The 26,173-nt window shown below is 41.9% G+C and overlaps 2 gene segments (V, D, J or C); both read right to left on the bottom strand.

Moving 5' to 3' along the window:
- Positions 1 to 4,384: 4,384 nt before the first annotated feature.
- LOC133121402 (immunoglobulin heavy variable 3-7-like) lies at positions 4,385 to 5,999 on the bottom strand. The segment is given in 3 exon segments: positions 4,385 to 4,389; positions 5,506 to 5,790; positions 5,905 to 5,999. Coding segments are annotated over 3 exon segments (339 nt in total).
- Positions 6,000 to 10,088: 4,089 nt separating this feature from the next.
- Positions 10,089 to 24,293, bottom strand: LOC133121401 (Ig heavy chain V region 914-like). The segment is given in 3 exon segments: positions 10,089 to 10,156; positions 23,804 to 24,103; positions 24,196 to 24,293. Coding segments are annotated over 3 exon segments (414 nt in total).
- Positions 24,294 to 26,173: the final 1,880 nt, after the last annotated feature.

Below are 26,173 nucleotides of genomic sequence, written 5' to 3'. Positions count from 1 at the left end.
AAGACAAAATACTGATAAATCTTAGTGGCCAGGTTCATGTCTTTTTGTTTTGGTAAAGCCCCCCCTTCTGGGAGAAAGTATTGAAAACTGTATACATGTCTGATTCAGATCAGAATGCTGGTAAGCTTTCTCACTTTCTGTTATTTCTTTGCAAATAGATACGAAAGTTAAACTCAAGTATAGCTCTTGTTGTTTATACTGGGATCTCTTTCATCTGACAAAGCTCACCTGTGAAAAAGGGCATTTTTCCCTCACAATATTTTTCTCAAATGTATGGTGAATTGTGTAAAGGTGTGGTAGGGATGTGCCATTTTGCTGCACTGTGGGCGTCGGGCACAGTAATACACAGCTGTGTCTCCAGTCTGCAGGCTGCTCCCTTGTGAAGACACTGTGTTACTGGAGGTGTCTCTGGAGATGGTGAACTTGTTCTTTAATGAATCTGTATAAGCAGTGCCTCCACCCGTGCTGATATACCCAATCCACTCCAGAGCTTTCCCTGCAGGCTGGCGGATCCAGGCTGTAGCATCACTGCTCACTGAATATGAGACTTTACAGGAGATGGTTAAAGGCTGTCCTGGTGTTACTACCATAGAGCCTGGCTGTGTGAGTTCAACACAGTGACCATCTGTAGAGAAATAAGAAAAGGGTTTGTGTGTAAATACAATTATTAAAATGAACAGCAAAACACTCATAAATCTTTCATTTTAAATTATTAGAATAAAGCTTTGGAAAATATTTAAGAATAATTTTAATGTGAAATTAAAATATTAATACAGCATGGTCACTTACAAGATAAAGTCATGAGTAACACTGCTAATGCTACAATAGCTCCCATTGTCACACAGAGATCTCCCTCTCTGTCTTACAAGTGATGCTCCTGTATTTGGAGGAGAATTCTCAGGGGCTTTTATAGGAAATACTGTGGGCTGAATTTGTTTAATCTCTGGGGATTGAAGGAAGGAGAAAAACAAGATAAATTCAGAGGGTCAGAATAAACAGTATGAGGAGCACTGCTGCCCCCTCCTGGAGGGTAACTGAAACAGCAGATTAGCAAATTGGTCAAGTTTTATTCATTAACTACAGATTTACCAAGAAGCTTGTAGGACTTTTTGTCCAAGTGTCCAATGATAATGTACTCAATTACAATCATCCTTTACCCCAAAGAGTATAGATAACTCCATATATAGTATCAAAGAACACATTTGAGATTTCCAAATATTCATTTTCCAAAAGATTTAATTTTACAGAGACATTTTTGTATTTAATTTTTAAGTAATTTAAGTAATATATTACTGTCAGCAATTTACTAATTTTTACAAAAAAACTTCAGAATCAAGGAGCCAACCAAAGTCTGCAGAAGAACTGTGGCAACTTTTCCAACATGCTTGGAACAACCTCCCTGCTGATTGTCTTATAGAATTGCAGGACAGCGTTGACCGAAATGGAATGTCTAGAAATATGTGTATTTCTCAGGGAAGTGATGTTGTTTTAACGCCAAAGGGTGGTCACAAAAACAATTGATTTGATAAAGTTTTTAACTATTCTGCCAAATTACTCAAATGTAATGTTACATGTATCGTACATTTATTTAGGACCTTTATTTAGGAAGTTTACATCTGGACCTTTTGTAAGAGTGGTAAAGTTTCCATTTACATAAGTGGTCCTCTTTCACCTCAATGACAGTAATAAGTAATATTGTGCCATTAAGCCAACACAGTTTAAACAAATATGAAAGAAGCCTGCCTGTTTATATTTTACAGTAAATTAACATATAGTGTGGTGTGTTGAACGTAAGAGACAGTGAACCATTTGGGAAACATTTATGCAAGATTTACTTGATTTTTAAAGAGGTTGGTGTAAGTATGAAACATGTTTCTGTGAATGTAAGTTTTTGAATATACTGTATATTCGAAACTACTGTCTGCTGGTTAGCAGGTGACTCTGAAGGGGATTTAATGTCCAAGAATTATCAGGCATCTAATAGTATGAATGAGAACTAAGGAACAGAACACTTCAGTGATATTTATAACAGAAACCCTGAGTTTCACTTCATACAGCAGAGTTCATTCCAGGGCTCTCTGCTGTAGCTCTGTGTGATAAAGCGGAAGAGGTTTTTGTGCGGCTCTCCCCTCACTCTCTCTCACTGTGGGTCTCTGGCACAGTAATAAACAGCAGTGTCTTCAGCTGTCAGGCTGCTCATGTGTAAATACAGCTGGTTCTTGCTGTTGTCTCTGCTATTTGTGAATCTTCCTTGAACAGACTTAGAGTAGTATTTATTAGCGCTGTCATATTCAATGATTGAGATCCACTCCAGCCCCTTCCCAGGAGCCTGTCTGATCCAACCTATCCAGTAGCTGCTGTATGAGAACCCAGAGGCTGTACAGGTCAGTTTGTGGGATTCTCCAGGCTTTTTAACTGCTGGTTCAGACTCAGTCAGTGTCTGACATTAAACACCTGGGAAATAAAAAAACATTAGACAATTTCTAACCTCACAAATAAAATGAGTGTCAAATGGAAAAACGGATTAAAACATACTTGTAAAGAACACTGAAATCAGAAGCAGGCTCGTTATAACAGTCATGGTGAAAGTCTTTGACTGCAGTCTGTGATGATAGTCCTACAGTCAGTCTCCAACAACAGTCCCTCCTCCCTCAGTGCAGAGAGGTAAATGTAGAAGGAAGAGCTCAGAGTTTGCATTCACTCCTCCTCACTGGGTGGGCAGATCTCATACTGTTTAAATAGAGCAGTCAGAGCTGTAGACGGGGCTCAGATCATATAGCAGTTATGAGTATTATCCATCATTACAGCCGTGTGTCTCTCTTCCATGGCTGATGACTGCATTATTATTCAGAGTGAATCCAGGGAGTTTCCTGGCAGGTGAGGGTGGGAGAGTGGAGCCAGGAGCTCCCCAGTACTCAGTACATCACAAGTCACTCTAATGAGAGTGTCCAACACAGACAGCATAGGACCACTCAGTACAGAAAGCACCCTGATGTCCTGTGGTAAACACTGGACCCTTCATGTGTAACACTTACAAACTTTCTTTATTGTGCATCTTGCCAGTAATATGTTTTTGATTCAAATTTCTAATTTATTAACTTAATCTCTGTTGCTATGACTGATCCAAAGAATAATATGATCTGCTCAGTTATGAAATGCAGTAACAAAGTTATATATTTTTTTATATCACTATCAGAGCATCTAAAAAATGATTGTAATGGAATTTATTGTATTTCATTTGTGTCATAATTACTGCTCATCTTCCAGCATAGCCATTGTGTTCAGAGGATTCAAAGCATAATGCTCTTATTCAACAAAATGCATGTAATAAAATCTCAAATGTATGAATATAATGGAATTGAATGGATTTAATTTGTGTCATAATTGCTGCTCATCTACCATAGTCATTGGTTTCAAATGGCTACCATGGTGCAATGGCTTCAAAGTATAATTTTCTGATTCAACAAAATGCATTTAATAGATTTATTTTCTCAAATGTATGATGAATGGTGTATAGACGTGGTAGTTGGGATGGGGAATTATTTTTTAATGTATTATTCCACATTACGGTTTTATGGTATGAGTTTTACTGCAGAACTCATGAGGGTGGGTTTTTGTACAGCCCTGCTGTAGCTTTGCTGCACTGTGGGCGTCGGGCACAGTAATACACAGCTGTGTCTCCAGTCTGCAGGCTGCTCCCTTGTAAAGACACAGTGCTGCTGGAGGTGTCTCTGGAGATGGTGAACTTGTTCTTCAGTGAATCTTTATAAGCAGTGCCTCCATGATTCCATATAACTCCAATCCACTCCAGAGCTTTCCCTGCAGGCTGTCGGATCCAGGCTGTGTGATAGCTACTCACTGAATATGAGACTTTACAGGAGATGGTTAAAGGCTGTCCTGGTGTTACTACCATAGAGCCTGGCTGTGTGAGTTCAACACAGTGCCCATCTGTGGAGACAGAAATAAGAAATGGATTTGCAAGTAAATCAGTAAGTCATATAATTATTTAAATAAACACATTTCATTTTAAATTATTAAAATGAAGCATTCAAAAACATTTTAGAATAATTTTAAAGTGAAATAAACATATTAAAACAGCATGATCACTTACAAGACAAGGTTCCCAGCAACACTGCTAATGCTACAATAGCTCCCATTGTCACTCACAGATCTCCCTCTCTGTCTTACAGGTGATTCTCTGTGTTGGGAGGAGAATTCTCAGAGGCTTTTATAGGAAATACTGTGGGCTGAATTTGTTTAAATCTCTGGGGATTGAAGGAAAGAGAAAAACAAGATAAATTCAGAGGGTCAGAATATCCATTATAAGGAGCACTGCTGCCCCCTCCTGGAGGAGAATTAAAACAGCAGACTGCTTCCACCAGCATCACTCTGGAATTTACACCAGTAACAGTAATGTTCGATTCCTTGTTTTCTTTCAGAATTTAAGCTCATATAGTTATGATTCATATTCATACACACTGGGATACACTCCATTTAGGTCACAAAAAAAGAAGAATCCTTCCTTATTTGTCCTGTTTGGGGAATCTTAACTTCTTAAAAAGTAAGTCAAACCAAATGCAAATAAGCTTGAATCTTTTCTGTAGGTTTGGGTTTCCAAGAAAAAAGAATCAGATAACCCGAATAAGTCTGTTTATATTTTACTTTCCTCATATAATTAATCTTTTCATAATTTGGATTGTGGCGGCATGGATGGTGCAGTGGGTAGCACTGCCGCCTCACAGCAAGGAGGTCCTGGGTTCGAATCCCCTTCGGCCGGGGCCTCTCTGTGCGGAGTTTGCATGTTCTCCCCGTGTCTGCGTGGGTTTCCTCCGGGTACTCCGGTTTCCTCCCAACCTCCAAAGACATGCAGGTTAGGCTGATTGGAGAGTTTAAATTGCCCGTAGGTATGAGTGTGTGAGTGAATGGTGTGTGTGCCCTGCGATGGACTGGCGACCTGTCCAGGATGTATTCCTGCCTTTCGCCCAATGTATGCTGGGATAGGCTCCAGCCCCCCTGCGACCCTGTTCAGGATAAGCGGGTTCAGATAATGGATGGATGGATAATTTGGATTGCCAGGTCTTCCATTGAATAAAATACAAAGACTGCTCTTCTCCAAAAGGTGTGCTCGAACCCCTAACAAATAGAGATGAACCCATTACACTATGGGTCTGAATTTATATGATGTATAACCAGATATGGTCTTTATGATTCATTAACAATGCCATTGGGTACATATCCTAGCCACATGTTTACTATTGAGAGAATAACTGAAACTGTTGTGAAAAGGAAAAGGGAACATGCTTTTGTGTTGGTCAAAGTGACAAATGCAGAAATGTGGAAACAATTAACTATAGACATTTGCTACCCAAATTATTTGATATGAATCTAAAACAGCATTGCTCTTTCATTCATTCATTAGATCCAGTTCTCTGCTGTAGCTCTGTGTGATAAAGGGGAAGAAGTTTTTGTGCGGCTCTCCCCTCACTCTCTCTCACTGTGTGTCTCTGGCACAGTAATACACAGCAGTGTCTTCAGCTGTCAGGCTGTTCATCTGTAGATACAGCTGGTTCTTGCTGTTGTCTCGGGAGAAGGTGAATCTTCCCTTAACAGTATTGGCATAACCACCATCACTGGCCAACCAGTCCAGTCCCTTCCCTGGAGCCTGTCTGATCCAGCCCATCCAGTAGCTGCTGAATGTGAACCCAGAGGCTGTACAGGTCAGTGTGTGAGAGTCTCCTGGTCTCTTTACCACTGCTTCAGATTCTGTCAGGACAATCTCACCCTGAACACCTGTAAATAAAATAAAAGTGTGATTTTAGCTGTGTAACAAGGAAAAGCAGAGAGAAAATGGGACAGAGAGAGAGAGAGAGAGAGAGAGAGAGAGAGAGAGAGAGAGAGAGAGACCTGAGAGAGTGAGAGCTGTGAGGAGCAGCAGGGCTGGTAGGAGCTTCATGGCTGCAGGAGAGAAGGAGGAGTGCTGAGTTAAAGTACAGACTGAGTCCCACTGACTGCTGCTCTGCTTCTCACACTGAGACTGGCTCCATTTAAAGCTGTGGGAGGTTTGCACTGCACCCTCCTCTAGGGGAGGGCAGAGTGAGGGCCACTGCTGATCACACTCACTCCAGTGTAGAAGCAGCAGCACAGGGAACTCACAGGTGCTGCACAGAAACATAGTGTTCATCACATTCATTTCTGTAACCCTAGACATAAATGTAGAGTGCATTTTATGATTTGTATTAATATTAATCCCAAAAACCTATGTTTAAAGAGAAATATTTGCATTTGCTGAAAGCCTCAAAAGACAGGAAATGAAACTGATCAGCCATAACGCTAACATCAGCCTGCGCTTCATCCAGGTGTATAAGCACAGATCTTTGACAACATGCTACAGCCTTGTACTTTATATCTCATTTATACAATTCAAAATAAATTGACTCCCTCCGGGTTGGGAACGAGTCTTTGCCCCAAGTGAAGGAGTTCAAGTATCTCGGGGTCTTATTCACGAGTGAGGGTAGAAGGGAGCGTGAGATCGACAGGCGGATCGGTGCAGCGTCAGTAGTAATGCAGGCGTTGCGCCGGACCGTTGTGGTGAAGAGGGAGCTGAGCCGGAAGGCGAAGCTCTCGATTTACTGGTTGATCTACGTCCCAACCCTCACCTATGGTCACGAGCTTTGGGTAGTGACCGAAAGAACGAGATCGCGTATACAAGCGGCCGAAATGAGTGTGAGGAGCTCGGACATCCGGAGGGAGCTCGGAGTAGAGCCGCTGCTCCTTCGCGTCGAAAGGAGCCAATTGAGGTGGTTCGGGCATCTGATCAGCATGCCTCCCGGGCGCCTCCCTTTGGAGGTTTTCCGGGCTCGTCCAACTGGGCGGAGACCCCGAGGGAGACCCAGAGCCCGCTGGAGAGATTATATATCTCTCCTGGCCAGGGAACGCCTCGGGATCCCCCAGGAGGAGCTAGAATGCGTTGCTGGGGAGAGGGACGCCTGGAATACCCGGCTTTGCCTACTGCCACTGCAACCCGACTCCGGATAAGCGGGTGACGATGGATGGATGGATGGATGGACATTCATTTTTGTAACCCTGTACAGAAACATCGTGTTCATCACATTCAGTACAACACACATTCATTTCTGTAACCCTGCACAGAAATGTAGTTGATTTTGTCATTTATATTAATATTAGGATTTACAGTTAGGAGACTACATTTATGGGAAAACAGCACCTCTCCATGTTCTGTCACTTCATAATAAAACATGAAGAAACAGAAAGGAACAAAAATGAATAAACATTAAAAAAGTTAATTATTTATGAAACATTTAAAAGGCAATATCAGTCATGAAGTAATCTTGTGGGTTGATTCCTGCAAAAGAAAGAGTGCATACTGGATATTTTTGACACATTTAAAGACAATTTTCCATAAACTGATTAATTTTTGATTGTAAATGCTCAATCATGTATTCATGGTTGTGAGATGGACATCTTGTGGTCAGAGACAGAACTGCAGTGTACCTGAATGAGATGGACATCTTGTTACATTACATTACATTACGTGGCATTTAGCAGATGCTCTTATCCAGAGCGACGTACAACAAAGTGCAAATTAAACACAAGAACAAGTGCAAAAGTGGACCTGAGAGGACAGTACAGTTCCGAGTCCTAGTATAAACATACAGAAATTCAGAACCCTTGAAGAGTACAATCAACTTTCAAACTAGCATACCACAATTGGCAGCTAGAATACAAAAATACAACAGCCAATAAAAACAACAATACCTATACAAGTAAGGATATCTATACATAAGTGCCATTACGGTCTAAGGCTAATCACGGTGATTGTGAGTTGGGGAGGGAAAGGTGTAGCCTGAAGAGATGGGTCTTCAGTCTGCGCTTGAAGGAGGTCAGAGACTCTGCCGTTCTGGCATCCACCGGTCATTCCACCACCGTGGGACCAGGACAGACAGCAGTCGTGAGCGTGAAGTGCAGGTGTGGCGAGGGGGAGGCGCCAGATGGCACGAAGTGGCAGAACGGAGGGGTCTTGTTGATGTATATGTATATGGTGTACAGGTCAGAGACAGAACTGTCTGTTTTTGACTCTGAGGAAAACGTTGTTACATCGCCTCCTCTGTCCATTAAAAAGAGTACATTTCTCTGAGGTGAGTGTGGTTTAGTGTCTCTTATTTCAGACTAGTCCCTGTGAAGTTGTCTGGGTCAGGAGTCTCATATCATCTCTGTCCTGGTTGTAAAGTCCATGCTGAATAGAGGAATATGACCAGTGAGGTCAATTCAAAATTTATCAGCTTTGACCTGAAAAGTTCAAGTACAAAACAGGAATGAAATCAGTTTGGCCTGTTCATGAAGAAATTGTTGATTCAGCAGAGTCAAAATACAACAGAAGAATCATGTTCAAAGAAGAGTTCAATTGACTGACTCGTCTCTGAGATAGAGTCAGACCAGAAGAGATAAAGAGGATGCATCAGTTTTCAATATCCAAAGCAAAGGAACTGCATTACTGAAATAATTATTGTACTTGTTATTTTCTCTCCTTTAATTATAAAAATGAGAGTTTGAACATTTCAAAGGTAAAACCTAAGTCAGGGAAACAGTGCAATTTAATTTGGGGGAAAATCAGGTCAAATATATTCAGGAGCCAGAAGTTGTTTTTGATTAGAAAGTGTGAGAACATTCATCCAAATCGACAGTGTAACATTGGGACACATCTTGCACTAAGTTACAGAGATCTCAAACTCAAATCCTGGAGGGTCATTGTGTCTGCTGTGTCTGAGTTTCACTTCATACAGCAGAGTTCATTCCAGGGCTCTCTGCTGTGGCTCTGTGTGATAAAGGGGAAGAGGTTTTTGTGCGGCTCTCCCCTCACTCTCTCTCACTGTGACTCTCTGGCACAGTAATACACAGCAGTGTCTTCAGCTGTCAGGCTGTTCATCTATAAATACAGCTTGCTGTTGGAGTCGTCTCTGGATACAGTGAATCTTCCCTGAACAGACTGGGAATAGTAGATGGGTGCCAACATAGGCAACCCACTCCAGAATGTGAATGTGAACCCAGAGGCTGTACAGGTCAGTTTGTGGGATTCTCCAGGCTTTTTAACTGCTGGTTCAGACTCAGTGTTTGATATTCAACACCTGTGAAATAAAGAAAGAAAGAAAATGAGTGTCAAATTAAATGAAAAATGGATTAAGCCATACTTGTAAAGACCACTGTAATCAGAAGCAGGCTGGTTATAACAGTCATGGTGAAAGTCTTTGACTGCAGTCTGTGCTGATAGTCCTACAGTCAATGTCCAACAATGGTCCCTCCTCCCTCAGTGCAGAGAGGTAAATGTAGAAGGAAGAGCTCAGAGTTTGCATCAACTCCTCCTCACTGGGTGGGCAGATCTCACACTGTTTAAATAGAGCAGTCAGAGCTGTAGACGGGGCTCAGATCATATAGCAGTTATGAGTATTATCCATCATTACAGCCGTGTGTCTCTCTTCCATGGCTGATGACTGCATTATTATTCAGAGTGAATTCAGGGAGTTTCCTGGCAGGTGAGGGTGGGAGAGTGGAGCCAGGAGCTCCCCAGTACTCAGGACTCACGCTTCACAAGTCACTCTAATGAGAGTGTCCAACACAGACAGCATAGGACCACTCAGCACCGAAATCACCCTGATATCTAGAGTTTGCACTGGACCCTGCATCTGTGTCACTTACAAAAAGAAAAAATCATTACCAACTTGTCAATAATAGATTTTTTGATTATTACAACTTCAGATGAATTTATTGTTGCTATGACGAATTCACAGAATAATCTGTTCTATCAATGTAGCAATGAAGTTCATGGGATTCAAAGCATAATTTTCTCATTCATGAAAAATGCATTCAATAGATTTATTTTTCTCAAATGTATGATAATTAGGAGGCATTATTTTATTGATTATTCTGTGTCCTCATGAGAACTGAGAAACTCATCAGTGTGGGTTTTTGTACAGCTCTAACGTTGCTTTGTGCGTCGGGAACAGTAATACACAAGGTCTGTTATAGCAGGGGACACACAGGCCTGATTTGCATACAGACCTTCCTGTTTTCACTCAAAGAGATGGCACGCCCAGGGAGTCAGAGCAGACTGGAAGAGTCATAACTGTGGAGTCACTGCAGGCTGTGGGAGGTGAGTCAGTGCAGTGAGAGTCACTGCCATACAACAGGAGTCCATGCTGAATAGAGGAATATGACTAGTGAGGTCAATTCAGCATTTATTAGTTTTGACCAGTAGAACCCAAGTACAGTTTGCGGCAAATCTAGTGAAATATATAAAGGAGCAGAATGTTTTTATTGATGAGAAAGTGTTGGAACATTGTGCTAAAATGACAATGTAACATTGGAACACACCTTGCACTTAATCACAGAGATCTCAAACTCAAATCCTGGAGGGGTGCTGTGTCTGCTGGTTTTTTATGTATTCCATGTTTAATTTAAGTCTCTGATTGGAGGGAGTCTGCATGATTTTTTTCAAGACCTAAAATGGCTGCTGATTGAGAGGAAATCACAGAAACCAGCAGAGACTGCAGACCTCCAGGACTGGAGTTTGAGACCCCTGCACTGAGAGGTGTGTTTTAGGATGGGGTGTGCAACCATGTTCTTACTGATGGACTGCCAACCCCCTCTCTTATTGATTATCTCAATCTGCCAATGTATGTTCTTTTATTGAAAAGCTGAAGAAAAGCTTGAGGGACTGCTCTGAGGTCCCTGTATGAAGCTGTTTCTCATGGTGTGGTCTACAGGCCTGCAGGTGTTAGTGCTGATGCATCAATTCTCAGGGGCTTTCATAGGAAATACGGTGGGCTGAATTTGTTTAAATCTCTGGGGGTTGGAGGAAGGAGAAAAACAAGTTAAGTTCAGAGGGTCAGTAGATCAGTAACAAAGCTAATGGGGTGAATTCAGAATTAATATTAACTTAGTTATGATTTCAATATCAGATATTATATAAATGCACAAAGTGCAGGAAGGATTGTATCTGGAACTTTTAATTGCATACAGTGAAGATTTTCTCATTTACAAAGACAATCATAAAGAAATCAGGCAGACTTCTTTATTTCAGTGTCAATAATGAACTACATGCCTCTAGAATTGAGTAATAAAGTGTGACAGAAATTCTATGCATAAATGAATAAATAAATGTATATATAAATAATTATTTCATAAAGCATACACTGGATGGTCCCTTTCACATGTCCATAAAGCATTCACTCCCAATTAATTAATGGTATCATGAAACTAAATGTCAGTGACATTCATGAACTCCATTGATGCAGCTGGATTATCAGTCAGACAGTCCAGGAAAAGCCTTCTGAATGTGTACAATCCAGCTGGGAATTGAACCTACAACTTTTGAGTTCCAAACACAGGTTCCAGATTCCATTCTACATCACATTACATGACATTTTTCACATTACATTACATTACATTAATGGCATTTGGCAGACGCTCTTATCCAGAGCGACATACAACAAAGTGCATACCCATAACCAGGGATAAGTGCGCTGAAAACCCTCGAGGGAAGTACAATTTCAACTATTTTAATTCAGGTTCTGGTTATATGGGGTGCACGCTTCACTGAGCTCTTCAATGTTTGTGTTCTACCACTACACTCATCAGGGTGGGTTTTTGTATAGCCCTGCTGTAGCTTTGCTGCACTGTGTGTTTCGTGCACAGTAATACACAGCTGTATCTCCAGTCTGCAGGCTGCTCCCTTGGAAAGACACTGTGTTACTGGAGGTGTCTCTGGAGATGGTGAACTTGTTCTTTAGTGAATCTTTGTAATCAGTGCTTCCACCCAACCATATAGCTCCAATCCACTCCAGAGCTTTCCCTGCCGGCTGGCGGATCCAGTGTGTACCATAGCTGCTCACTGAATATGAGACTTTGCAGGAGATGGTTAAAGGCTGTCCTGGTTTTACTATCATAGAGCCTGGCTGTGTGAGTTCAACACAGTGACCATCTGTGGAGACAGAAATAAGAAAGAAATCTATCTCATTAAGCAATATAATTATATAAATAACCAGAAAACATGAAGAAAGAAAAATGGAAATATTTAATATTTACATAATATTTAAAGTAAGTAAAACTTGAAAACATCACCAAATAATTGTATTTCAAAACAGAAAATCTAAATACAGCATTGTTACTTACAAGAGAAAGTTCCCAGTAACACTGCTAATGCTACAATAGCTCCCATTGTCACACACAGATCTCCCTCTCGGTCTTACAGGTGATGCTCCTGTGTTGGGAGTAGAATTTTCAGGGGTTTTTATAGGAAATACTGTGGGCTGAATTTGTTTAAATCTCTGGGGGTTGGAGGAAGGAGAAAAACAAGATAAATTCAGAGGGTCAGAATATCCATTATGAGGAGCACTGCTGCCCCCTCCTGGAGGAGAATTAAAAGAGCAGATCAGCAAGCTGCTCAAGTTTTATTCATGATCTACAGATTTACCAAGATCTTTGTATCTGGACTTCTTCGGTCCAATGATAATGTGCTTATTTACAGTCCTCCCTTGCCCCAAAGAGTACAGACAACTCCACATATCTCTGAAATCTACATACCAATACAGTATTATGAAAACAAATTCCCCTTATTTTCAGTGCATTATACTGGAAATAAATGTAATGCTGAAAAACAAATGTAAAGGACGGCAGATTTCTGTCCATGTTTCCATGAATAACACAGATGATTTTAGTATAATAATGGTTTGCAGATATGAGAAAGAGCAAGATGGATTTTATCTGGACCTTTTGTCAGTGTAAGAGTGGTAAAGTGCACATTTACATTTACAGAAGTGGTCCTCTTCCACCTCAATGACAGTAATAAGAAAAATTGTCTCATTAAGCCAATCCAGTTCAAACAAACATGAAAGCAGCCTGCTTGTTTATATTTTGCAGAAAATAAAAATATAGTGCGTTGAACATATGAGACAGTGGACCATTTGGGAAATATTTATGCAAGATGTAGATATTTTTTAAATATCCATGTGAGGTTGGTGTCAGTGTGAAACATGTTTCTGGCAATGTACGTTTTCTCTGACTCGTCATCCTGATCACAATGATCACAAACCGAATGTTGTAGAGGCACAACAGCCTTATAGCCTGCAGATTAGCAGGTGACTCTAAAAGGTATATAAATGATGCCCAAGAATGAACCAGCATCTATTAGCATGAATTAGGCCAAAAGAACAGAACACTTCAGTGATATTTCTAACAGAAACCCTGAGTTTCATTTCATACAGCAGAATTAATTCCAGGGCTCTCTGCTGTATCTCTGTGTGATAAAGAGGAAGAGGTTTTTGTGCGGCTCTCCCCTCACTCTCTCTCACTGTGACTCTTTGGCACAGTAATACACAGCAGTGTCTTCAGCTGTCAAGCTGTTCATCTGTAAATACAGCTTGCTGTTGGAGTTGTCTCTGGAGATGGTGAATCTTCCCTGAACAGACTGAGAATAGTAGATGGTGCCACCGCTAGCACTAATATAGGCAACCCACTCCAGTCCCTTCCCAGGAGCCTGTCTGATCCAGTGCAGATATAAGCCACTGAATGTGAACCCAGAGGCTGTACAGGTCAGTTTGTGGGATTCTCCAGGCTTTTTAACTGCTGGTTCAGACTCAGTCAGTGTCTGACATTCAACACCTGGGAAATGAAGAGAGACATAGATATTGATAATTAACAACATCACAAATACAATTGCAGTGAAAATGAAATGAATGGCAGATTAAAACATACTTGTAAAGAACACTGTAATGAGAAGCAGGCTGGTTATGATAGTCATGGTGAAAGTCTTTGACTGCAGTCTGTGATGATAGTCCTACAGTCAGTCTCCCAACAACAGTCCCTCCTCCCTCAGTGCAGAGAGGTAAATGTAGAAGGAAGAGCTCAGAGTTTGCATCAACTCCTCCTCACTGGGTGGGCAGATCTCACACTGTTTAAATAGAGCAGTCAGAGCTGTAGACGGGGCTCAGATCATATAGCAGTTATGAGTATTATCCATCATTACAGCCGTGTGTCTCTCTTCCATGGCTGATGACTGCATTATTATTCCTAGTGAATCCAGGGAGTTTCCTGGCAGGTGAGGGTGGGAGAGTGGAGCCAGGAGCTCCCCAGTACTCAGTACATCACAAGTCACTCTAATGAGAGTGTCCAACACAGACAGCATAGGACCACTCAGTACAGAAATCACCCTGATATCCAGTGCTAAACACTGGACCCTGCATATGTAACACTTACAAAGGGAAAAATGATTCCACGAACATTAGTGTGAAACTTGTCAGTAATAGGTTTTTGATTAAAATTTCAAATGGATTAATACTTCTATGATGCTACGACTTATTCACAGAATAAAATGATGGTCAGTTCTGAAATGCAGTAATAAAGTTATTTTTAATTGGATTTCACTCTGTATGAGCATCTACAAAGTGATTGTAATTTAATTTAATTTGTGTCATAATTACTGCTCATATGCCAGCAGTCATTGTGTTGAAAGGTTTCAAAGCATAATCTTCCGACTCATCGAAATGCATTTAATAGATTTCTCTCTCAAATGTTTGGTGAATTTTGTAAAGGTGTGATAGTTGGTGCCCTGTGATGGACTGGCAACCTGTCCAGGGTGTATTCCTGCCTTTCGCCCAATGTATTCTGGGATAGACTCCAGCCCCCCTGCGACCGTGTTCAGGATAAGCGGGTTAAGATGATGGATGGATGGATGGATAAAGCATATACTGTATGTCACCTTTCACATGTTCATAATGCATTCATTACTGGTTCATTAATGGTATCATGAAACTAAATGTCAGTGACATTCATAAACTCCATTGATGCAGCTGGATTATCAGTCAGACAGTCCAGGAAAAGCCTTCTGAATGTGTACAATCCAGCTGGGAATCAAAACCACAACTTTTGCGTTCCAAACACGGGTCCCAAACCCGTGTGCCATTGACATATTTGAATTAATGTTCTGGTTATATGGGGTGCAGACTTCACTGAGCTCTTCAATGTTTGTGTTCTACCACTACACTCATCAGGGTGGGTTTTTGTACAGCCCTGCTGTAGCTTTGCTGCACTGTGTGTATGAGGCACAGTAATACACAGCTGTTTCTCCAGTCTGCAGGCTGCTCCCTTGTAAAGATACTGTGTTACTGGAGGTGTCTCTGGAGATGGTGAACTTGTTCTTTAGTGAATCTTTATAAGCAGTGCCTCCATTGTAAACTATGATTCCAATCCACTCCAGAGCTTTCCCTGCAGGCTGTCGGATCCAGTGTGTAGCATAGCTGCTATCAGTCAGGGAATACCCAGAGACTTTACAGGAGATGGTTAAAGGCTTTCCTGGTGTTACTACCATAGAGCCTGGCTGTGTGAGTTCAACACCTTGACTGTCTGTGGAGACAGAAATAAGAAAAAGGTTTGTGAGGATATGATAAAATAATATAATTAATGAAATAAACAGAAAAACTGTCATAAATGATTTATTTTAAATTATTCAAATAAAGCTTATATAAATATTTGAGAATAATCTCATGTAAAATATAGAATCTTGATAAAGCTTGCCCACTTACAGGATAAAGTTCCCAGAAACACTGCGAATGCTACAAATAGCTCCCATTGTCACCCACAGATCTCACTCTCTGCTCCTGAGTTGGGAGGAGAGTTCTCTGGGGCTTTTATAGGAAATACTGTGGGCTGAATTTGTTTAAATCTCTAGGGGTTGGAGGAAGGGGAAAAACAAGATAAATTCAGAGGGTCAGAATATCCATTATAGGAGCACTGCTGCCCCCTCCTGGAGGAGAATTAAAACAGCAGACTGCTTCCACCAGCATTACTCCGGAATTTACACCAGTAACTGTAATGATCGATTCATTATATTGTTCCAGAATTAAAGCTCATGTAGTTATGACACAAATTTCTACACACTGGAATACATTCCACTTAGGTCACAAAAATGTGTCTTGTCTTTCATCTGGACTCTGAGTCTGAACTAAAGTTTGAATTGAATTGAATTGAATTGAATAAACAATGCCATTGGGTGCATATCATAACCACATGATTCATTGTTTGTCGCTCTAGATAAGAGCGTCTGCTAAATGCCTGTTACATTACATTACATGGCATTTAGCAGACGCTCTTATCCAGAGCGACGTACAACGAAGTGCAGATCAAACGCAAGTACAAGTGCCAAGAGGACCTGAGAGGACAGTACAGTTCCGAGTCCTAGTGTAAACATACAGATAATCAGAACCCCTGAAGAATACAATCAACTTCCGAACTAGCATGCCACAGTTGGCAGCTAGAATACCCTGAGTACAACAATACAATAGCTAATACAAAAAAAAACAGCAATATCTATACAAGTAACAATATCTATACAATCTCTACATAAGTGCCATTACAGTCAATGGCATATATAAGGCTAATCATGCTGGTGAGTTAGGGAGGGAAAGGTGTAGCCTGAAGAGATGAGTCTTCAGTCTGCGCTTGAAGGAGGTCAGAGACTCTGCCATTCTGACATCTACCGGTTGGTCATTCCACCACCGTGGGACCAGGACAGACAGCAGTCGTGAGCGTGAAGTGCAGGTGTGGCGAGGGGGAGGCGCCAGATGGCACGAAGTGGCAGAACGGAGGAGTCTTGTTGGTGTATAGGTCTTGATAAGTGATTGAATATATACAGGGGCTGATCCCTTTACCGCCTGGTATACGAGCACCAAAGTTTTAAATTTGATGCGAGCGATAACAGGCAGCCAGTGGAGGTTGCTGAGCAGGGGGGTGACATGTGAATGTCTGGGAACATTGAATACCAGATGGGCTGCAGCATTCTGGATCAGTTGTAGGGGTCTGATGGCAGATGCTGGAAGGCCAGCCAGCAGAGAATTGCAATAGTCCAGGTGGGACAGGACTACTGCTTGAACAAGGAGCTTGAACAAGGAGCTGAGTGGAGTAGGTGGTGAGAATGTAATGTTTACTATTGAGAGAATAATTGAAACTGTTGATGTTAAGCTTTTGTTTCTCCAAAAATGCATTCGAATCTGATTAATATGAATGGGGACAACCTTTGTATGGTTGGTCGAGCTGCACGTTCACGCCTGTTTTCCGTTCTGTTTCCTCAGTGGTGGAATGAATTGCCTACCACTGTCAGGACAGCAGAATCTCTCCTCCTATTTCGACACAGACTAAAAACACACCTTTTCAAACTGTACCCTAGTCCTACCCCCCCCCCCCCCCCTCTTTCCGATATTCCCATCCCTCTTTTCTAACCCTAAAAAAATAAATAAATAAAATTGCATTCATGATGACTGTATGTTTAGAACAGTACTTCATGTGAATTTTACTAGTTATGGATGAGTTGCTTTAACTTGTGGAAGAACCTATGCACTTGTAAGTCGCTTTGGATAAAAAGCGTCTGCCAAATGACTAAAATATAAATGTATGGTTGAAAGTTATTCTTGTAGAAATGTGTATAAAATAAACCACAAAAATGTTTTACACAAATTTTATATGAATCTTTAATTTAAGAATAGCATTGTTATTTTATCAATTCATTAGATCCAGTTCTCTGCTGTAGCACTGTGTGATAAAGGGGAAGAGGTTTTTGTGCGGCTCTCCCCTCACTCTCTCTCACTGTGGGTCTCTGTGTCAGTAATACACAGCAGTGTCTTCAGCTGTCAGGCTGTTCATCTGTAAATACAGCTGGTTCTTGCTGTTGTCTCTGGAGAAGGTAAATCTTCCCTTAACAGTATTGGCATAACCAACATCACTGGCCACCCACTCCAGACCCTTCCCAGGAGCCTGTCTGATCCAAGCCATATAGTAGCTGCTGAATGTGAACCCAGAGGCTGTACAGGTCAGTTTGTGGGATTCTCCAGGCTTTTTAACTGCTGGTTCAGACTCAGTCAGTGTCTGACATTGAACACCTGTGAAATGAAGAAAGACTAAGTACTCACAATTCACAACCTCACAAAGAAAATGAGTGTCAAATGAAATGAAAAATGGATTAAGCCATACTTGTAAAGAACACTGTAATCAGAAGCAGGCTGGTTATAACAGTCATGGTGAAAGTCTTTGACTGCAGTCTGTGATGATAGTCCTGCAGTCAGTCTCCAACAACAGTCCCTCCTCCCTCAGTGCAGAGAGGTAAATGTAGAAGGAAGAGCTCAGAGTTTGCATCAACTCCTCCTCACTGGGCGGGCAGATCTCACACTGTTTAAATAGAGCAGTCAGAGTTGTAGACGGGGCTCAGATCATATAGCAGTTATGAGTATTATCCATCATTACAGCCGTGTGTCTCTCTTCCATGTCTGATGACATCATTATTTTTCATAGTGAATCCAGGGAGTTTCCTGGCAGGTGAGGGTGGGAGAGTGGAGCCAGGAGCTCCCCAGTGCCCAGTACATCACAAGTCACTCTAATGAGAGTGTCCAACACAGACAGCATAGGACCACTCCGTACAGAAAGCACCCTGATATCCAGTGTTAAACACTTGACCCTGCATATGTAACACTTACGAACATAAACCTTCTTCCACCAACATTATTGTGGAACGTGTCAGAAATAGGCTTTTGATTAAAAATTCTGATGAATTAATATTTACTCCATGTTGCTACGACTTATTATATGGTATGGTCAGTATATGATGGTCAGTTCTGAAATGTAGTAATAAAGTTATTTATCACTGGATATCACTCTGTATGAGCATCTACAAAGTGTAATTGAATTTAATTTGTGTCATAATTACTACTAATATGCTACCATATTCATTGTGTTCAAATGCTTCAAAGCATAAGTTTCTTAAATGCATTTAATAGATTTATTTCTCGCGTTTTTGATTTTTAAGTACTTACTATGTATTCCACATTATAGTATTATGGTGTATGTTTTACTGCAGAACTCATCAGGGAGGGTTTTTGTACAGCCCTGCTGTAGCTTTGCAGCACTGTGACTCTCGGGCACAGTAATACACAGCAGTGTCTCCAGTCTGCAGGCTGCTTCCTTGTAAAGACACTGTGTTACTGGAGGTGTCTCTGGAGATGGTGAACTTGTTTTTTAGAGAATCTTCATAAGCAGTGCTTCCATCATAGCAAATGATCCAAACCCACTTCAGAGCTTTCCCTGCAGGCTGTCGGATCCAGCCTGTACAGTAGGTGCTTGTGAGGGAATATCCAGAGACTTTACAGGAGATGGTCAGAGAGTGTCCTGGAGTTACAACCACAGCAACACAGTTCAACACGGTGACCATCTGTGCAGAAAGAAATGAAAAATATGTGTATCTCATAAAGCAATACAATCATATAAATAAACAGAAAATAAATAAATAAATATCTAATAATTTACATAAGATTGAAAGTAAGAAAAACTGGAAAACATCACCAAATAATTGTATTTCAAAATAGAAAATCTTAATACAGCATGGTCACTTACAAGAGAAAGTTCCCAGTAACACTGCTAATGCTACAATAGCTCCCATTGTCACACACAGATCTCCCTCTCTGTCTTACATTTACATTTACATTTTAGTCATTTGGCAGATGCTTTTAATCCAGAGCAATTTACAAGTGCATAGGTTCTACCATAAGTCAAAGCATCACATCCAGAACTAGCAAAATACACATGAAATGCTGTTCTAAACATAGTTGTCATCATAAGTGCATTTTATTTTATTTTATTTTATTTTTTTTGGGGGGGGGGTTAGACAAGGATAGGGATATCAGAAAGGAGGGGCTGGGGAAATCAGGAGGGAGGACTAAGGTAGAGTTTGAAAATGTGGGTTTTGAGTCTGCGTTGAAATAGGGGGAGGGATTCTGCTGTTCTGACAGTAGTAGGCAAGTCATTCCACCACTGAGGAACCTGAACGGAAAACAGGCGTGAACGTGCAGCTCGACCGCCAGGTGCACGTAGAGAGGGAACCATAAGGCGACCAGAGCTGGCAGACCAGAGTGGTCTAGCTGGGGAGTAGGGAGTGATCAGGGATTGTCTGGAAGGTGGGGCAGTCCCCTTAGCAGCCTGAAATGCCAACACTAGGGCCTTGAAACGGATGCGTGCGGCAATAGGAAGCCAGTGGAGGCCAATGAGAAGCGGGGTGACATGAGCCGACCTGGGCTGACTGGTGATCAGGCGGGCTGCAGCATTATGGACCAGCTGGAGGGGCTTGATGGCACATGCTGGGAGACCGGCTAGGAGGGAGTTGCAGTAATCCAGGCGGGAAATAACGAGCGCCTGGACTAGGAGCTGGGTGGCTTTCTCAGTCAGGAGATGACGGGTACGGCGTATATTATACAGAAAGAACCTGCAGGTTCTGGCAGTGGAGGATACTTGTGGAGCCAGGGTGAGGCAGTTATCAAGAGTCACCCCAAGATTCTTTGCCATACGGGAGGAGGAAACTACAAAGTCCTCAACAGTCAATGAGAGGTCGATTGACGGAGAGGACTTAGCAGGGATGTAGAGAAGCTCAGTTTTGGCAAGGTTGAGCTTCAGGTGGTGGGAAGTCATCCACGCAGAGATATCAGCCAAGCAGGCAGAGATCCGTGTGGTGACTTGGGTGTCGGGGGGGAAGGATATAAAGAGTTGGGTGTCATCAGCGTAAGAATGATAAGAAAAGCCATGGGAAGAGATAACAGAACCAAGAGACATGGTGTATAGCGAGAAGAGGAGAGGCCCAAGAACTGAGCCCTGCGGGACAGTTCGTAGGGGGTGAGGGTCGGAGACTGAACCCCTCCAAGTCACCTGGTAGGAGCGACCAGAGAGGTAGGAGGAAAACCAAGCGAGTGCAGACCCTGTGACACCCATCCCAGACAGCGATGAGAGCAGAATCTCATGGTTGACTGTATCGAAGGCGGCCGACAGGTCGAGGAAGATGAGGACAGAGGAGAGGGATTTTGCTTTAGCAGAGTGGAGTGCCTCAGTGACCGCGAGCAGGGCAGTCTCAGTGGAGTGGCCACTCTTGAAGCCAGACTGGTTGGGGTCATGGAGATTGTTCTGGAGAAGATAAGTGGACAGTTGGGAGCAGACCGCCCATTCCAGAGTTTTAGCGAGAAAGGGAAGAAGAGAGACAGGCCGGTAGTTGTTCAGGGCAGAGGGGTCAAGAGTAGGTTTTTTGAGCAAGGGAGTGACTCTGGCCCTCTTCAGGGAAGAGGGCATGGTGCCGGAAGAGAGGGAGGTGTTGATTAGAGAGGAGAGAAAAGGGAGAATGTCATCAGGTCAAGAGGACAGGTGGTTGAGCGGTGGGAAGTAAGGAGTTTCAGTGGGTCGGCGTCAGAGAGGGGAGAAAAGGAGGTTAGGGAGTTGGGGAGGGTAGGAGGGTCAGCAGGGGCGGAGGGTTGGGAGAAGGAATTGCGAATAGCATCGACCTTCTTTTCAAAGAAGGAGACAAAGTCATCAGGTGTGAGTGATGAGGGGGGTGGGGGGGCCAGAAGAGAGAAGAAAGTTGAAAACAGTTTGCGGGGATTAGAGGCGGCCGCGTTAATTTTCGAGTGAAAGAAGGAAGATTTAGCTAGAGAGACAGAGGAATGGAAAGATGATAAGAGGGCATGGAAGGAAGCTATATCACTGGGGAGACAGGACCTTTTCCATTTTCTCTCCGCCGCCCGCAGTTCGGTTCGGACAGCTCGTAGAGCATCAAACAGCCAAGGACTGGGGGGGGAGGCCCGAGCTAGTTTGGTGGGGAGGGGACACAGAGAGTCAAAGGAAAATGAGAGGGAGGACATGAGAGTTGTAGCCGCATCATCGGGAGACAGTCGAGAGAAAGACTCCACGGATGGTAGGGAGGAGAGGATTGTAGATGAGAGGGTGGAGGAAGACAGGTGGCGTAGGTTCCGTCGACAGGTGACAGTGGATGGTGAGAGAGATGGATGGGTGTTAGAGGAGAGTGGAAGAGAGAAAGAGATGAAGGAGTGGTCAGATATATGGAGTGGTGTTACAGAGAGGTTGGTTGTTGTGCAGCTCCTTGTGAAGATGAGGTCAAGAAGGTTGCCTGCTTTGTGGGTGGGAGGGGAAAGAGTGAGGGTAAGGTCAAAAGAAGAGAGGAGGGAGAGAAAGGTAGACTGGGTGGACTCTGAGTTGAGGTTGAAGTCACCCAGGAGGACCAGGGGGGTGTCATTGACTGGTGAGGAGCTGAGGAGGATGTCCATCTTATCCAAGAAGTTCCCCAGAGGACCCGGGGGGCGATAAACAACAATAATAAACAGTTTGCACGGCAAAGTAACAGAAACCGCATGAAATTCAAAAGAGGAGAAGGAGAGGGATGAGGAGAAGACACTAGATCTCCACGAGGATGAGATTAGGTTAGATTAGATTAGATTAGATTAGATTACAGGTGATGCTCTTGTGTTGGGAGGAGAATTCTCAGGGGCTTTTATAGGAAATACGGTCGGATTAATTTGTTTAATCTCTGGGGGTTGGAGGATGGAGAAAAACAAGATAAATTCAGACGGTCAGAATATCCTTTATGAGGAGCACTGCTGCCCCCTCCTGGATGGTAATTGAAACAGCAGATTAGCAAATTGGTCAAGTTTTATTAATTACTACAGATTTACCAAGAAGCTTGTAGGACTTTTTGTCCAAGTGTCCAATGATAATGTACTCAATTACAATCATCCTTTACCCCAAAGAGTATAGATAAGTCCATGTATAGTATAAAAGAACACATTTGAGATTTCCAAATATTCATTTTCCAAAAGATTTAGACATTTTTGTATTTAATTTTTAACAAGTAATATATTACTGTCAACAATTTACTAATTTTTACAAAAAACTTCAGAAGCAAGGAGCCATCCAAAGTCTGCAGAAGAACTGTGGCAACTTTTCCAACATGCTTGGAACAACCTCCCTGCTGATTGTCTTATAGAATTGCAGGACAGCGTTGGCTATCTCAGGGAAGTGATTAGTTTTAACGCCGAAGGGTGGTCACGAAAACTATTGATTTGATTCAGTTTTTAACTCTTCTGCTAATTATTTTTGAAAGAATCTTATCTGTACAGAATGTTATACAGGTGCCTAAGACTTTTGCACAGTACTGTACATACCAATAAAGTATTCCCAATTGTCCCTTACTTTCAGGACATGATCCTGGAAATTAATGTAATCCTGAAAAACAAATGTAAATACTGGCAGATTTCATGTTTCCATGAATAACACAGACGCTTTTAGTATAAAATGTGTTGTGTTAATGGTTTGCAGATATGACAAAGAACAGGAAAGTTTACATCTGGACCTTTTGTAAGAGTGGTAAAGTTTCCATTTACATAAGTGGTCCTCTTACACCTCAATGACAGTAATAAGTAATATTGTGCCATTAAGCCAATACAGTTTAAACAAATATGAAAGCAGCCTGCTTGTTTATATTTTACAGTAAATAAATATATAGTGTGGTGTGTTGAACGTAAGAGACAGTGGACCATTTGGGAAACATTTATGCAATATTTACTTGATATTTAAAGAGGTCGGTGAAAGTATGAAACATCTTTCTGTGAATGTAAGTTTTTGAATATATATTCGAAACTTTGAAACTTTGGAATGTAATATAGTCAAGAAAAGAACAGCAATACAGTCTGCTGGTTAGCAGGTGACTCGGAAGGGTATTTAATGTCCAAGAATTATCAGGCATCTAATAGTATGAATGAGAACAAAAGAACAGAACACTTCAGTGATATTTATAACAGAAACCCTGAGTTTCACTTCATACAGCAGAGTTCATTCCAGGGCTCTCTGCTGTAGCTCTATGTGATAAAGGGGAAGAGGTTTTTGTGCGGCTCTCCTCTCACTCTCTCTCACTGTGCGTCTCTGGCACAGTAATACACAGCAGTGTCTTCAGCTGTCAGGCTGTTCATCTGTAAATACAACTTGTTGTTGGAGTTGTCTCTGGAGATGGTGAATCTTCCCTGAACAGACTCGGAATAGTAGATGGTGCCACTGCTAGGGTTAATATAGGCAACCCACTCCAGTGCCTTCCCAGGAGCCTGTCTGACCCAGTTCATATAGGAGCTGCTGAATGTGAACCCAGAGGCTGTACAGGTCAGTCTGTGGGATTCTCCAGGCTTTTTAACTGCTGGTTCAGACTCAGTCAGTGTCTGACACTCAACACCTGTGAAATGAAGAAAGACTTAGTCCTATAATCCACAACCTCACAAAATAACATTTCAGTAAAAATTAAATTAATGGGAAATTAAAACATACTTGTAAAGAAGACTGTAATCAGAAGCAGGCTGGTTATAACAGTCATGATGAAAGTCTTTGAATGCAGTCTGTGATGATAGTCCTACAGTCAGTCTCCAACAACAGTCCCTCCTCCCTCAGTGCAGAGAGGTAAATGTAGAAGGAAGAGCTCACAGTTTGCATCAACTCCTCCTCACTGGGTGGGCAGATCTCACACTGTTTAAATAGAGCAGTCAGAGCTGTAGACGGGGCTCAGATCATATAGCAGTTATGAGTATTATCCATCATTATAGCCGTGTGTCTCTCAGATGGCTGATGCCTGCATTATTATTCATAGTGAATCCAGGGAGTTTCCTGGCAGGTGAGGGTGGGAGAGTGGAGCCAGGAGCTCCCCAGTACTCAGTACATCACAAGTCACTCTAATGAGAGTGTCCAACACAGACAGCAGAAGACCACTCAGTAAAGAAAGCACCCTGATATCCACTGGTAAACCCTAGACCCTGCATGTGTAACACTTACAAACAGAAACCACCAAAATTACAGTAGAATGTGTCAGTAATAGATTTTTGATAATACTCAATGTTGCCACAACTTATTCACAGAATATGATGTAATAAAGTTATTTATCACTGGATATCACTCTGTATGAGCATCTACAAAGTGATTGTAATTTAATTTAATTTGTGTCATAATTACTGCTCATATGCCAGCATCGACATTGTGTGAAAAGGCTTCAAAGTATCATTTTCTTAATCATGAAAATGATTTCTAGAATTCTTTCTCAAATGTATGGTGAATTTTGTAAAGTTGTGGTAGTTGGGATTGGGTGTTTTTTTATGGACTTATTAAGTATTCCACTTCATGGTATTATGGTGGGTGATTCACTGCAGAACTCATCAGGGTGGGTAAATAAATAAATAAGGCTTTCATAAAACATATACTGTACGTCACCATTGACATGTTCATAATGCATTCATTACCGGTTCATTAATGGTATCATGAAACTAAATGTCACTGACATTCCTGAACTCCATTTATGCAGCTGGATTATCAGTCAGACAGTCCAGGAAAAGCCTTCTGAATGTGTACAATCCAGCTGGGAATCGAACCCTCAACTTCTGAGTTCCAAATACAGGTCCTGTTGTATGCCATTGACATATTGACATATTTGACATATTTTTTTTTTTTGACATATTTTATTTCATGTTTCATATTCTGGTTAAATTGGGTGCACACTTCACTGAGCTCTTCAATGTTTGTATTCTACCACAACACTCGTCAGGGTTTTTGTACAGCCCTGCAGAAGCTTTGCTGCACTGTGTGTATCGGGCACAGTAATACACAGCTGTGTCTCCAGTCTGCAGGCTGCTCCCGTGTAAAGACACCGTGTTACTGGAGGTGTCTCTGGAGATGGTGAACTTGCTCTTTAGTGAATCTTTATAATATGTGCTTCCACCCGAGCTTATAACTCCAATCCACTCCAGAGCTTTCCCTGCAGGCTGGCGGATCCAGGCTGTGTGATCACTGCTCACTGAATATGAGACTTTACAGGAGATGGTTAAAGGCTGTCCTGGTGTTACTACTGTAGAGCCTGGCTGTGTGAGTTCAACACAGTGACCATCTGTGGAGACAGGAATAAGAAAAGGGTTTTTGTATAAATCAAGTAAATAATAAAGTCATATAATTATTTAAATAAAACAGGAAAACACTTTTCATTGCAAATTATTAAAATGAAGCTTTATAAAATATTTCACAATAATTTTCATGTGAAATGAATATCTCAATACAGCATGCTCGCTTACAAGATAAAGTTCCCAGTAACACTGCTAATGCTGCAATAGCTCCCATTGTCACACACAGATCTCCCTCTCTGTCTTACAGGTGATGCTCCTGTGTTGGGAGGAGGATTCTCAGGGGCTTTTATAGGAAATACTGTGGACTGAATTTGTTTAAATCTCTGGGGGTTGGAGGAAGGAGAAAAACAAGATAAATTCAGCGG

The sequence above is a fragment of the Conger conger genome, chromosome 2 (assembly GCF_963514075.1).
Source record: "Conger conger chromosome 2, fConCon1.1, whole genome shotgun sequence".
Taxonomy (NCBI): Eukaryota; Metazoa; Chordata; class Actinopteri; order Anguilliformes; family Congridae; genus Conger; species Conger conger.
Note: the sequence above shows the minus strand (reverse complement) of the source record. Positions and strands in the feature narration are given on the sequence as shown.